This window comes from Megalops cyprinoides, chromosome 24 (genome assembly GCF_013368585.1).
Source record: "Megalops cyprinoides isolate fMegCyp1 chromosome 24, fMegCyp1.pri, whole genome shotgun sequence".
In the NCBI taxonomy this organism is placed as follows: Eukaryota; Metazoa; Chordata; class Actinopteri; order Elopiformes; family Megalopidae; genus Megalops; species Megalops cyprinoides.
In genome coordinates, this window is record NC_050606.1 from 10265872 (window position 1) to 10281789 (window position 15918).

The 15918-nt window shown below is 40.0% G+C and overlaps 1 protein-coding gene across 5 annotated transcripts in view; it reads left to right on the plus strand.

Moving 5' to 3' along the window:
* Window positions 1-9474, plus strand: part of dtna (dystrobrevin, alpha) — a 74334-nt gene extending 64860 nt beyond the window's left edge. For all 5 annotated transcript variants that reach the window (XM_036518685.1, XM_036518684.1, XM_036518686.1 and 2 more), the window contains 6 exons: window positions 1222-1381; window positions 4614-4703; window positions 5668-5836; window positions 6289-6391; window positions 7939-7977; window positions 9245-9474. In XM_036518685.1, coding sequence (XP_036374578.1) covers window positions 1222-1381; window positions 4614-4703; window positions 5668-5836; window positions 6289-6391; window positions 7939-7956 — 540 coding nt within the window. In that variant the 3' untranslated portion in view covers window positions 7957-7977; window positions 9245-9474. The remainder of the gene's footprint in view (window positions 1-1221; window positions 1382-4613; window positions 4704-5667; window positions 5837-6288; window positions 6392-7938; window positions 7978-9244) is intronic.
* Window positions 9475-15918: the final 6444 nt, after the last annotated feature.

Genomic DNA, 15918 nt, shown 5'->3' on the forward strand with positions numbered 1-15918 from the left:
ACTTAAATACTCCCAAAAATAAATATTATGTAACATTAATATTAATGATATAACATTAGTGCAAGGAAAATTCTATTTCCTTAATAGGAAAGCCCCTTCAGAAAAAATTGAGTTGAATTGAGTTCACTTGTAGTTGTGAAGGCTTACTCAGCCTAAATATATCCTCTTCAGACAAACAAGGAATAGAGACAAACTGTACAGAGAAACGGAGAATCAGATCAGAGGTTTTCGAAGGCTCTGAGTTTGTTTTATCACTGCGTTACCAAATAGCACTGTTTCCCCACTGGGAAATTCTGAAATAAACTGCCTCCCACTATTGATCTAAAGCAAGATGGGGTCAGAAATTATAGCCAGAGACCTCCTAACAATCTGATCAAGAAATTCAAGAACAGCATAGGCAATGTTATACCCTCTGCAGTCAGAGTGAGGCAGAGCACTTTTCACAATACATTCCAAAAAACAGATTTGTGTGTGAAATTATATTAATAGTAATATAATACTGATAATAGTATAATGCAGACAAATTCTCACCACAGCAATGTGATATCCACTTAAGCATGTGATATGTATAAAGGAAAAATGCCATGCTTACAGTGTACATTTTAAGTTCATCATTTTTTTGTTGTTTGGCAGCAATTTTGTTTGATTCTACCAATTATTATTAATTTAAGTGGCTAATAAGCATTATTTTGCTGTTTTTATTGAGAAAGACATGTTTTAGTTTATTTCTCACAGGCACTGCATATGCAGTATACCTTTAAACTAACAGCATGTGATGAATTTGCAGTGTTTGTAAGTGACTGTACATGCTGCTAAGGGAACCCGAACTGCATCGTGGCATGTGTACAATGTTTGGCTGAGAACAAGCTGGAAAGTCCAAGTCAGCTTTTGAAATAAGCCAAAGTAGTCCATGAATATGAGGATCTAACTAATGAGCAAGCAGCACACTTTAATCATAAGCAATGCAGCAAAAAAAGCTAATCCTGTCCTGTTTTCCACTCAGCAGTGCAGCGCTGGGCCTTGCGACCTTTCGTGCATTCTTTTGGGTGTCATGTGATTGACGCGGTCACTGCTTTCAAGTTTGGGGCGGGGAGGGGGGGGGGGGGGGGGGGGGGGGGGGGGTTGGGGTGGGGGGAAGAGGCAGTGGCACTTCCTGGTGGACGCTAACACCGCCCCACCCCTCCCCCTCTCTCTCTCTCTCTCTCTCTCCCTCTCTTCCAGACGCAGGGGGCGGGCTCCCCCCGTTCCTCGCCCAGCCACACCATCAGCCGGCCCATCCCCATGCCCATCCGCTCGGGGTCCGCCTGCACCACGCCCACCCACACACCTCAGGACTCGCTCACTGGCGTGGGAGGCGACGTCCAGGAGGCTTTCGCTCTGGGTACGCCCGGCTCCCCGATCGCCGCCTCCGGCTGCATGCCCCGGGCCCGACCGCTGTCTCTGTCGGGGGTGTGTTAAGTTCGTTTTGCTGTTCAAAGCAGTGAAAGTCCCCCCCAGACCTCCCTCCTCACCCCCGCCCGCCTATGACTAGAGATGCAGCTCTTATAATAGCCAGATAATCTCATATATTGTTTCATTATGCTGTCTCTGGGCACAGAAGAGCCATTAAGAGAATTAGTGAGGCAAATTCACTGCGTCCGACACCATGTGTCTTGATCATGGTTCAGGACCGTAGCATAATTCAGATACATCAGCCTTCTTGGGAGGCCAGACGGGGCAGGAATGTTGTAATAAAGGGGTTTGTCTGTTGTGGTCAGACAGACCCCCGATAAGCAGGAGATGACTCAGACTCTCTCAGACTGGGAAGGGTCAGGTGGGCTCTGCTGGCCCAGAAAGGGGCCTGGAAGGGTGCACTTTAATTAGGCACTTTGTTGAGTGACTCCAGGGATGGGCCTCCTGGGCCTGTAGCTGCCATCTGCTCAAAGGACAAAGGCAACTAAGCTGGGGCAGTCAGGGCTCTCAGTATTACTGCACCGGCACACAGGAACTCTAACGGAGGCATATATGCAAGGATATAGTCAAACACTGAGGACTGACTATGGGCGTATATACAAGAATATACACCAATACTCAGGACTCAATATAGACACATACACAAGGATGCAGTGTATCATTCAGGACTTATTATGAGTAATGGTGTATATATAGGAAAACAGTCTCAGCACTGAATTTAAGAACAAGCGTATAGTCCATTTTGACTGTTAAATGCAGGAAATGAGCAGAAAGTGTATGGAAAGCAGTCTGGCAAAGCTAAAGAATTGAAAATTTTTTGTTTTCTTCTGCCCATTGCTGTAATATAGCCCACTGTGTCCTTAGCGGTGCTGTTTTTTTATTCCAGACAAAACCAAACCCCAGATAAGCCTGAGAAAAGAGCTCACAGTGCTTTTCACATTGATGGTGTAATTCCCCGTTTCCATTTATGAGTCGTCCAGCTTCTTCCATGATTATTAACAGAAATTTGATTTCATTTTTATGGAAAAAAACGTCTTGTTTGCAGCCAGTCATCATAGCCTTTTTTGCTGCAGATAGAAATTTGCGAAATTATTACGAAGCGATACAGATCTTTTTCATCATTTGTTATTTTTATCAAAATTGGAACATCTGTTGCCTCAAAATGTGAGCTAATCAATTTTGTAATATGAAACCGGTGTAAAGTAGGATATCTTATTAAATTTGGGCTATAGAGATGCTGTGCATGTCTTTGATGGGTAGCCAGTACCCCCTGGCTGCCCCCCTTCAGATAGCCACCCCTCTGAAAGACAGTACAGAGGTCCAAGCTGGAGAGGAATTGTGGGATACGCAGTTTAGTTGTGTTGGACAGCGTTTTGCCTCACAGACCACCTGGGTGTACAGAACCGTCACAGAAATGGCACTGAAGAGTGACGATGTGCACAGCTGCGCGTGAGTGCAGGCAATGTCACTGAAGATATCGAAGAGTCCACAGTTATCCACAAACCCCCTCTTAGCTTGCTCTTGTCTGGTGGGCGTTGAATGAAATTGAATATGTGAGAGCTTTCCTGGCCAGGTCGGCGTAGCGAAAGGCGGAACACCATTTGTGTCTTTTGTGTGGATTTGCGGATTCACATGAACCCTGAGACTGTATTTATATCCTGCTACACAGTGAAGGGCCCTCCGTCTCTCTCTGCTTATGTTTGGTGAGTTTTTATCATAGCAGAAGAGGAAAAAGAAAACCAGCAATAAGACAAAAACCAGCAATAACACCACAGGTGCTAGGTCCCCTGAGTAACGGAATTACAGTGAAGTAAACCACAGGATGTGGGCAATTTAAATAACAATTTGAAAAAAAAAAAACTAGTTACTGCATCAATTGCGTTGTTAGGTTCAGAAAACAGAATTAATAATCTACATCATCTCTGTCCTCGTGGTGGCAAACGGAGACAGAGGTGTTCAGAGCTTGACTGGATGCTGAGCTGCACCTTTTGTGCTTTGCATGACATCACACCATGTGTGAAGGGAGGGGTAGTAATTATAAGGTGAAATTAGAAGGGTCATAAAAGGTCATAATGTTATTGATAGAATGATCTTTACAATTTTAATCATTGTGGGGCTTCACAAGCAGACCCAGCAGGCTGCTAAAATAGATAAATAATTCATGCGGGTCCCTACATGAATGAGTGCTTTATTTAAAGCGGAATCATGGCCTCTGCAGAAGCAATGACGTCATGGCCGATAAAGCGTAATTCTTGGTTTGCAGCGCCCCCCTGTGTTCAGTAGTAGGCCTGTAATGCTACATGCTCTCATTGAAAGGATTACCCATTGACAAAGGGCCATGATTCTTGTTGTAGCAGAGGTTATTTCAGCAGGCTGTAATCATAAATGTATATTATGAAAATGTGGGGGAGTCACAGGGTGAACAGAAAGTGTGTGAATTTCATTTTCTGAGGCTTGGCACACAACAGTGTGGAGATTGATTAGGACTCAGATTCTTAAAGTACAGTGGGCGGTTTTCCAATCGCTAATGCTTTGTCTTTCGCCTAATCTCTGCACCACTGATCAAGAAAGATTCAAGAAAGAGTCTACATCATTGATTTAGGACCACATGCTTTTTCTAAAGATCAATAAACTATTCTGCTAGTAAATTACAGTCTTGTACTCCCCTGTTTCTATTATTTGTCATCATAATTGTGTGTTTGTGTGTGTGTGTGTGTGTGTGTGTGTGTGTGTGCGTGCACGCGCAGGAGTGTGTTGCTTGATTAATGTAGGAGAATAGACTTCACAGACAGGCCCAGTATATGCGTCCCGGCAGGTTAGCATTAGTAATTAAGTTCTGGTGTTTGAGCTGTTAAGCAAGTAATAATTTCTCCACTGACGCTCGTTTTGTATGGCTGTTTCTGCTAGCCTCAGAGCCAGTGGTGCCAGGCTGTATTCTTAGCCTGCAGTATTTATGGGGAGATGAGAATGGTACTCCCAGCAGGGTATTATACACACTTTTATTCAGCCTCAGAGGGACCTTGCTTTTTGCCTCGATGTTGCCAGGCAACAGGGAAATGAGAGAGGGAGCGAGCACGCTTCAGAAGGGTCCTGTAAAGAATAACACCCCGGTGGCATTGTGGCTGCGCTCCGCTCTTTACCGCGCCGTTTCTGATCCTCAGGCTCCCGGAGGAACTTGAGGAACGACTTGCTGGTGGCGGCGGATTCCATCACAAACACCATGTCATCGCTCGTCAAGGAGCTCAATTCAGGTGAGAGGCTCTGGGGGGGGGGGGACAAACCCGGCCCGTGCTGCCCACCTCACAGGGCTGGTGGGAAATTGTTTTGGGGATCATCCTCCATGTTGTTTTTCCTGATCAGGGTGGAGTGTGGTTTTTGTCTTATTTATTTTTTTTTTTTTTAATCAATGAATGGCACATTTTATTCATCCATGTTTGTCAGTGGTCTCCTGGCAGTGGCGTCATGGCAACAGCCTCATGGCAATGGTGTGATTAACTGATCCTCAGCTGTTTTTTTTTTTTCTTGTTGCCAGTCACAAGATTTTCAGCCAATGAATCAATCAGTGAATCAATCAATGAATCAATCAGTGAATCAATCAATATATCAATCAGTCATTTCTGCCTTTCCTTATGCTTTCTCATGATGCTGATCAGCTGTGGTTCCCTACCTCCCCCTTACTTCCCATCACAAAGTGTTCATCAAAAAAGACAGTGTGTTTGAGACAAAGGTATCTTTACTAGAAATTTTCCGTCCACTTTCATTGTGGAGTGACACCTGCTGGCTTCTTACTATCAAACAGAGCACCCATGAAAATCTGGCCAAACTTTTAACTTCTGGATCTGATTCTTTCATTTATTCATTCTGTCTTATCATGCTTTAATAGATGTAACTTAGCTAGGATAACTCAATGAAGTCAATCAAGAGTAACAGAAAATCAAAAGTACCATTACCTATTAAATATTGGAAGGTTTGGAGTCACAGAATTGTTTCTTATGTAGAACTGAATTGAATTACTGATTCTGAGAATCTACAGAATAGAATCGAAAATCAATTCCTTTATAATTAATTCTCCACCCTCATCTGAGGATTCTGAACAGAAGTGAATGAAAAAGACAAGTGAACCTGGGCACAGTAAAACGTAACAGCCTTGTGTCATGGCTGCGAATGTGTATGTATTAGTAAGAGGTAAATATCTGTTTCCTCCCTGCTTCTCAGAGGCTGGCAGTGAGACAGAGAGTAACGTGGACTCGGACTTCGGCCGCCCTCAGTTCGATGACTTGGTCCCTTCGCCCACCTCGGAGAAGGCCTTCCTTGCACAGATCCACGCCAGAAAACCAGGGTATCACCAGAGCGGCATGGCGTCGGGAAGCGTCCACACGGACATGTAAGCACACCGTCTCTCCTGTCTCTGTCTCCTATGCTCTTGTGTGTCTTCGGTTACACTTGCATTACATTTATTCAGTTGGCAGATGCTTTTATCCAAAGCGACTTACAAGTGAGGCTGAATACAACACAAGTGAAAGCCTTACACAGAGTCACGATATTAGAAGGTCTTTTACCAAGTTTCAATAGCCGGCCAGACAAGTTGCAAGCTAGTTGGTGGAGACACAAGTGCAGTAAACCATTATTTTTTTCGAGGATAAATTACATTGCTACTGCTAATTTATGACCTTAAGGTCATAATACACTAAATTAAACTAAACTGTTTAAGTGGATTTGGGGAAATAACAGTAAGAGCTTTAGTAGGCGCGGAGCAGGCTGGATGATGCAGAGCCGGCTGCTTGCTGCTGTGTTGGTTTGTGTCAGGGGAACAGACGATGCTGACTCCTTCATTAGGACGGACGACGAGAGCTACGAGAACGATTCGGTGCGGCAGCTAGAGAACGAGCTGAAGATGGAGGAGTTCCTGAAACAGAGCCAGCCAGAGAAAACCTACATGGTGAGCAGAGGTGTATCGTCACAACGGCAAACCGCTGCGTGAGGAAACGTGGCCGTGCTCTCTCTTACCGTGGTCTGGAGCTGCTAAAACTAACACTCATGTATCCCAGCATGCGCTTTGTTAAAGCAACAATTTGGTTTTTCTTGATATACAGTGCCCTGCATATTTATTCAAACACCTGATTAAATGGGAAGAAAACGTATAACAGACACGTGATTATGTATTGTATAATTTTTATGCTTAAAATGATCTAATACATAATAAATTATCATTTAGTCATACAAGTTTAATATAATTTTGTGAACATCCAAGGTCCCTCCAAGGCAGTTAAAAATGGTAGGAAAAGGAAACAGGAGTGTACCTGGTTTCAGCTTTTAAAGATTGCAGTTCTACTGTGGCAGAACTACTAGAGATACATGAATGAATAAAAATGAATAAACAGCCATATGTCCTTTGGAGTGGTAATAGATGGTCAGCTTAATTGTTTTGTAATTAAGCCAGTTGAGAATGGAAATATGGTCTGTAATAAACACTGGATTACAGTTGCTTAGAGCGGGATATTGTCACTGAGAGCACATATTGCAGACATCTTCTAAGATCAGACAGCTTACATCAACAATGCTGTGCTTGTTACTGTAAGCTAACAATAACAGATTTATATGAAGTTACAACATTCATAGTCAGTTTTTCCAAAAGTAAAAAAAAAAAAATTTGAGCTTCTTTAATAGCGTAGTAGTCTCATTATACTGAGCAGATTGGGGATAAATCCATTTAAACCCTCAACAGTCCTGCTCTTACGTAACTCTATTATCTAGACATATCAGCGTACATTCAGTTGCACGGAAAATGGCAAGACTGCTTATTGGAACAGCTTTTATTTGACAAGAGAGTATTTAGGCTACAATGATGGCGACAACCTCCAAAAATTATACATTACTAGGAGTACAAGCTAGCTAGAGGCTGAAGATATTTGAACATTTGAACACATAATTGCTATGAATGATAATGGAATTCCTTTCCTACAATTTGATATATTCCCCAAGAGTAATACAGAGCATGCAGTATCTGTACTGTAACTGTGCTTTAGCAGACTACTTAGAAAAATGCATACGGCATAAAGAGTGTATGTTACGTTCTAACATTGCGGGAGTGTTTGCTTCACAAGGGGCAGTGCTTCAGTAGTTACCTGCAGTGTTTGACTCTGCACTGGGACCGCTGGATATTAGACAGTGGTCTGGACTGCATGCTGCAACTCTGTTCTTGTCTCAACCCTAGCAGTAGAAGTGGTTGTCTCAGTTTGACACTGTGGAGTTTTGGAGATCTCCAAAGAGCTCTCCTCCTCGAAGGACAGGTAAAGAGACAACTCGCATGGTTAGCAAAGAAGCTCTGAAAAAAAAGCTCAACTTCATGTCCCTGTCAGGAGCTCTTTGAGCTTGCATCTCGATTCCAAGTCGTAGGTCTCGCATGTTCTGGATAGCTTTTACATTCCGCTCTTTCTCTTAATTGCTTTCTCTGTCCCTCTTTTTCCCTGTCCTCTGTGTCTCCAGGTGACTTTGCAGGAATGAGTGTATTCCATCTGTTTCCAGGTAAGTGCTGCTCCCTATGTGTGTGTTTCATCTTTCCTTGCCTGTCATATGCCATCAAAACCCCGATAAAAGCAGATAAACAGCATAAAATGCAAATTGCAATAACTGATAAAATATATAACTGTGTGTCCAGTTGACATATGATTAAATCAAGAGCACAACACATTGTTGATGTTAGAAAATACTCTACATTTATTATGCATAATTGTCTTAGATCAAAAACATCCAACGAACAATATCTGTGAGAAGAAACAGTGAAGGGTAAAAAAAAAAAATGGTTGGTTATAAAAAAGATTAAAGCACAGAGTAATCGATAGACATGAAAGAGACGTGGGTTAAGGAGACTGACTGAAGAGGAAAGCATTTCATAACCATTCCAAGATATTACCAAGACCTAATGACTTTTAAGGCAGTTTGTTCATTCCGCCACTAGAGGGCGGAAAAGATGCAGATTTCACCACAGAGGAAGGATGTGGAAGAGATCCTGGCAATAGTTCACCTGACAAAGTGATCTCATGAGATGATGAGAGATGAAGGGCTTTAGCAGGTGTGGAGGGGAGTGAATGGCAGATCATAGAGAAAGAGATAAGTTTACAAAAGGGATGAAGAAGCCAAAGGCACAGATGTGAGGATTTGGGAAGGATATGTACACTACATATTTTTCCTGACAGCTCCTTGAATGGCATACCTCTGAGATGTTTTTTTTTAATGTGGTAATATATAGCACCATTTATTCATTTTAAACTGTAAATACTCTTATATATAACCCACATATGATGTCATTTAACTCCAGTGTAAACTTAAAAAGTAACAATCCTACAAAGGGTTACAGCCTAACTTACACTAATGTAGAAAATGTGCAGTCATAAGGCTGCATTTAATAAACTATCAAACTGCATCCCCTGAAGTCAAACCTGAAATAGTAGATTCTTCTTACAGCAAAATGTCAATCCCCGAATTTGATCATATTGTTTAGACTTTCATCTACAGCAAGCTGTAGCTGGCTTTGCTCCACTGTACAGCTGTTGCTGATTTTAACAAAAAAAATCCCATCTGACCTGCTGGGCCTTCAGCTGTTGCCCTTGGGAGTTTTCCGAGAGCTTCAGGAGAGGTAAAAGGCAGACAGAGGAAGGAAAAGCAGAACATTTATCCCTGGGGTGACAGTGTAGCATAGTGGTTAAGGAGCAGGAGCAGTAACCTGTGTAAGTCGCTCTGGGTAAGAGCATCTGCTAAATGCCAGTAATGTAATGTAATGGTCTCTCTCCAGGTGAGCCACATCCAGACCAGAGAAGAGGGCTACAGCATGTGAGGACAGAAGAATAGGACAGCAGCATCCATACAGAGACGGAGGCGGGGCCGTTTGCCCGTTCCTACGAATGGAGGAAACGTGTGTGGTGTCTGTGGCGAGGCCCACAACAAGAGCACTGGAACTACTTCCAAAAGATTGTAGTTAGTTATGCGTTTATATATTATATAATGCATATATATATATATATATATATATATATATATATATATATATATATATATATATATATATAAAATGCATTTTTGTGTGTTTCTTTTTTCTGTGTCTTTGGTTCATCACCGCTATCAGGACAGGAAAGACAAAATGCCAGGCTTGCTGCTTGTGCTACGCAAAAGCAGTATTATCATCTGTGTTATCTCTCACTGTCATTATAACAATTCACTGAAGCAATGACATACTTTTCTCACATAATGCGTGTGACTAATGCTTGGTTCGTATTTTATTTACTGTGTTTATTTAGCCTATTTAATCATTTGAAAAAATAGAGCAAGTTGTTGCACTTCAGTAATGTAAAAGTGCCACTAAACAATGAATTGCACCCTCCCCTCTCTTTCTCTCTGCCTGTCATTTACTGCTGAACATATATATTTTTCATCCAGTACGTCTTGCTTTGGTTTGTATTTTAAAGGGTCACTTTATTGAAAATATCCTCTTTAGCATGTTGTTCCTTATCTTTACTGTAGTAGGTATTCATATTGAATGTCTTTGTTTGTTTTAGTATTGAAGAACATGAGCTCATTTGAAATCCTTGCATGGTTTCATGCTGTCTAAGTATCATACAAAGCTTATGCTCCACCTCTTCGTGCAAATTACTTTTGCAAACTGTTGTGAATTGTTACTGAAAAACGTCTTTATCATTTGAATGCATAAATACAGACTCAGTTTTGCCAGGCTGTAGAAATAGTCTACTCCTTGTATACTAAGGTAGTTTGTGTCTTACCGTGTGGAAATTTAATTTAGCAGATCGTTAACCACTTATTATCAGGAAGAGGAGGAGGTGGCTAACAGGGAACGGGAACTGACCGGATCAGGGTCAGTTTCAGCTAAAATGTTGATAAATATCAGCATATTAATAAAAAGGCAAATGGGTTAAATGGCTCAAGAGAGCCCCCTGTAAATACATGTGACAAAAAATGACTTGTTGCAGGGAGGCAATCAAGTATCCATTCATTGCCTAATAAATTGTCACATACAGACACTACAATGTTCTTGTGGAAGGAGATTTAGATTTTTTTCCTGCTGTGAAACCAGTTCCTTGCTTTGCAATATGCATACTGAACACACCTACTACTGTACAGTAAAGGAACAACATATCAAGTTCTAGATTTGTTAGCTTTTAAGGATTTTGCACCTCAGATAGTTGGAACTGTAAGCAAGGAACAGACTTGAATTTCAAAATGAAAGGTTTTTAATCAGAATCGCTCAGCCATATTGCTCATGTAAATATATATGTGTATATACATATATATACATACACACACAAACACACACATATATATTTTTGCCTGATGTAGAATTTCCAACATCAAACTAGTGACCCTGCTAAATGAAGCAGCCAATGATACAGTATATGTAAAGAGCTAGTTTTTAATTCACAACATATCGAAGTGAAAACTGTGAACTGATTTGGGGATTCTCACTAACAGAGCTGTCTATAATACCACAGGTGCCATAAAATCAGATGACTATTGAGAGTTATATGTTGATTTACCTTTGGGTTCTGTGGATGTTAGTTTTAATTAACAGAGCATGGGTTGTAGAGTAATACTAAGAGCATACACAGTGGATTCTTCCAAGAGGCCTTCAGGTGTTTTTGAGAATAGATTATAACTGAGATTGTCTGACTTTTTTTTTTTTTTTTGGTTGTTTGTTTTATGTGATTTTGATTTCAAATTGTGTGCGCTGCCTTAGCAGATCTTAAAGTCATGTAATCTCTCCTGGCATTGTATAGGTAGTTGTAAAAGTAGGATAGCACATGGGGAATGAGTTGGAACAATGTGACTGATGTTGGAGAACTCTATTGTCTATTCAACTCACCAAACTTCAGAGTGATATTTGAGGGGTAGTTATGTTGGTGGAATTGTGTATATCAGCATGATGTCTGAAGAGCCGTAATTAAGAGACAGTCAAAAACAGCATGGCATATCAGGTATTAAAACAAGTGTCCAACATCGTTTGTTGCGTTTCCAAAAATGAATTTTAATACTGATTGGGATCTTTCATTTCTCATTTGTTGACCTTTAACCATAATTAGGATGCTTTGTTGATATTACTTTTGCTGTTGGACAGTCATTCTGATAAAAGCATGACAAATTTTATTTGACTGATGTTTATGTATAATGGAATAATCAAGCTTGCTTTGCCCCTAATTGTTTGTGTCTTTTTCCACACAAGCTTATATACTTGTCCCATGATTTTCTCCCACTATGTGTATATAAAATAGTGTATAAAATAGTTATCATAGTCAAGCAAAGGTCAGGCCAAGGGAAAAAAAAAATTATTCAGGTGGGACAAATATACTGTGGCAACTTATATTTCCTCCATGCCATTTTTCATGTTGGTAGTGCAGCACAGTACCGTAACATACCACTAGACGGCAGGAAGAACTGAATCCTGCCAATGTTTTCCTTTCTCTAGTGCGTGCTATAAATGGCCAGGGTCACATTAGGCCAAACAGCGGCCTGGACGTGCTTCCAGAATGTTCCTTGTCCAGCTGTCCTCCGACCATACTGCTGAATGTTTGATTTGACAGAGCACATGAAACTCAATTCAGGCCACATGCTCATAGCTTCAGTGTTTGTCCGAACATAAACCCGTGATCCACGTTACTGAAAAGGAGAGGATCCGGACAGAGGTCGGACAGGCTGGAAAAGAATGCCAAAGCTGTACGTCTGGCGAGTGGCTTGTCCCGTATGCACCCCGACATTTTGGAGAGAGCATGAAGCAGTCCTGCATGAAATGCTCCGACAAATAAGAATTTAAGGATTAATTTTGACAATTCAGAGGACAGAAATGGTGCACAAGCCCATGGGTTGTTCATCGTTATTTTTACATGCAGCTTATCTCATCTGGCACATCTTCCAGTGATTTCGGCAGCAGGCAATAACAATTAGCTTGCACCAACAGTCTTTTTAAAAAACGTCAAGATTTTTCTTTTACAGTCCAGTATTCAACCTTTATGTACAAAGAAATCAGCTGCCGGCACTTTCCTGGCAGATCTGAATCGGTGACAGTCTTCCCACCAAAAACAAAGCTTTCATTTCATTCTCCCTTCAGTGTTGTTCTCCGTCTGGACGGCCACGTGTTTCCACGGGAACAAAGCCCGGTGCTTGAGCGCCTGAGTGTACAGACCACGTCACACACACTGCTGTACGTGCCATTTCACACTCTGCAGCCTTAAAACACTCCACTGGGCTGTGAATCCAAGAGCAGGACAGGGCTGCTGCACTCAAACATGACAGTAAGACTCAGGACAAAAAAAAAAAAAACCTTTGCATACATCGCAGGAAAAAAAACCCTCTACTCCATGTCTGTTTTCACAGCCCAGGAAGCCCAAACAGATGTGTTACTTGTACATACCATCACTTTGTTATCCTCCTGTTATTAGTTTATGGATTCAAAGACAAGCACCCTGTTTTTTGGAAATACATTTCCAACATTTGAATATGCACACTTTGACAATGCCTTCATGAGGTCTGGTCTCCATACAAGAGGAAAAAATGCCATTGTCACCACTGTTTTTAACTTGCCATTTCATTATGAAATGCTAATAAATATAGAATAAAGAATATTAGATTTTACCTTGATAAGTGCACATACAGTCATTGAAATGTCTGTCTGATACATGAAACTGCAAATACTACTGTTAATATGAGAGCACGATTCAGGGAAGCTTGTAGAACTGTCTGTCGACTCTATACTTCATTTGATTGAATTCTTTTAAAGTAGGACCCTTGCCAAATATAATTATTAAGTCAGACTTGGCCATCTCTCTAAACTAAATATGAATGTTGAAATTGTGTTCAGTGTTTTTTTTTTTAATGTTTTATTTCAAACTCAAAATTCACATTTCTTCCTCATTTAAAAGGTGCATATTTGAAATATTCAATCAGTGCTTTAGTGTTCAATGATTATGAGGTGTTGGTCTTGATGTCGCCTTTTAGTTTTTGTTCAAACATGATAATACACAGCATGTTTTCGCTGTCTAACGGTGTATTTTTATACTTTCAGTTTGCAAAGTAGTACTTTCAGGCTTATGTTGGAATTATGTTTCCATGCTGTAGAACAAATGGATAAATCAGTCAGTCCTTGTCTGGCATCCATTTTTATTATTCAGCTGAACAGTTCAGTCCCCTTGAGTTTATACTTGAACAATGTTGTATGCTGTCTACTGTCTGAAGGGTTTTTAGTGTGTAGAGATATTGCCCATGTAAAAGCAAAGCTGTTTTTGTTAATAAATTATATGTATTTTCTTATTGCATGAAGTTCCCAATCTTGTCGTTGGAAGGACAGGCATTTAATGATTTTTCAGGGCTGTGGCCCCCCCTGCTGTTGAAAGAAGAGGAAGCAGATGGAAATTGTATGTGAGGTCTAAACTGAGTTTATTTGCAGCTTGGGAGACTTTGCTGCCCAGACCAAGGGATTTATTTTCAGTTCTTTTTTTTCAAGTCTTTACATCATCACAACTGTAGTGTTACCATGTAAATATTGGTTACTGAATAAGACAAAAGACAAACATGATAATAAATAAGTGGTTCATTCAGCTGAAACAAGCTGTACTGTAGGTATAACACTGATATGCCCTGAATATGTAAGCAGAACTCCTGTCAAAATCTGTCATTCAATCTGATTTATGATGTATATGGATATTTATGAAGTCATCCCTTGCATGTCAGAAAAATGCTGTGAATGGTGGGGTACCAGCACCAGCTAGCAGCCCCGATGACATTGTTGGGTGTCAGCATTCTGTGCACACAGCAAAGTCACTTGCTGTCGCTGTCTGAAATCTGAACAACTAGTACTCTTTCATGCAAGAGATTTCTCCTTGCTTAAACACATCAAGAATGTGGTAATGTGACATATAGCCATCACATTCTCTGTGTAATTGAGCATTGGAACCTTCATGCAGAGAAGGTTCTAGTCCTTCATATTTCAGACTGAGCATGTACAGACAGTACTAATGTCCAGTGACACTTGAGGTGTAGCAAACATATGCTTTTTTTCCCTTCAAAATTACAAGGAAGGATTTAATGCATATCCATATTTATCATAAATCATAATAAATGATTAAATAAATTATTTTGACTGCAGTTCCAATTTAAAGGCATTGAATTTTGAACCAAAAATGTACAAATTGTCCAGCTGTCACTACTAACTGTATAAAAATAAAACTTTAAAAGCTACTACTGTACTTGACACCATTAGAGATAATATACTAAACGTGGAAGCACTAAGTAAACCTGATTTATGTCTTTCATTGGTATTGTAATAGAACTAATGATGTATGTTTTGTATTGTTGTTAAGTATTTTTCTTTTGTTTGTGTTGGAAACAACTGGGACATGTTATATTTTGAAGTGATTAAAATATTTAACTGTGAGTATTCTGGAATGGAATCATTTCTGTAAAAAAGTAGTAATTAAAACTAGAATAATTCAGTTTCATAAAGTTTTGTTTTGGTTGCATGAGAAAGCATTTTTCAGTCTGTAGAACTGCAGCATTGGAAATGAAATGGTAAGGTACATAGTAAATTTTATTTTATAATGTCAGGCTAATATGTAATTAGGCTTGGCTGGGTAAGTACTTATGGTAGGTGAAGAGAGTAGGTAAGTATGGTGAGTGTGAGTAGAGTTAGTATTGTATAGTATGGGTAAATAGGATTGGTAAGGATTTATAGGATCGGCATGATGTAAGGTAGTTCAAAGTATAGTAATGGTTTAGAGAGTTTTTGATTTAGCTTGAAATTTGCTGGGTATTTTTTAATCAGAGTGGACCATGTCATTTACCAGCTCTCTACCAATTTGTAAGCATCTAGAAAAACAAGTTATTTTAAGTTATAATGCCTCATCTTTGGAAGTCTGTTTTTTTCCGTCAAATTACTGAAAATTGTCCTCTAAATCAGGTAAAGGTAAGGTAGTTACTACTGTAAATCTTCTAACTAACATTAGCTAGATATTTGACTGAGATTCCTTCCCCAACCTATAAGAAGCAATTAGTGACATGCCTGCAGCAGACCAGTAATAATTAAAAATGTAATCTTCATGATAATGATATCTTCAAATGCAACTCTCACCAATTCAGTTGGCCTATTGATGTTATCAACAATTCACCTTTTACATGTTACAGTTAAAATATTACAGGTCACAACTAAATTACAACCAATGAAAAGTTTATTTGGGAGATCTGTCATGTATTATTTAGATGGCAACAGCTCTATTCTTACTAGTCTCAGTTGAAATTTTTGACAGCACTTCTGTTCTTAGAAATCACATTTGCAGCTCTTTTGTCAGCAATTCCTTCTGTGCAGCTCATCACTTTATAGTTCAATGTGTACTTAAGATACATCTATCCATATATCATTTTTCCAGGTAGCATAAATTATTTCCTGTGTTAATTGTAATTTTTTGATGTCAT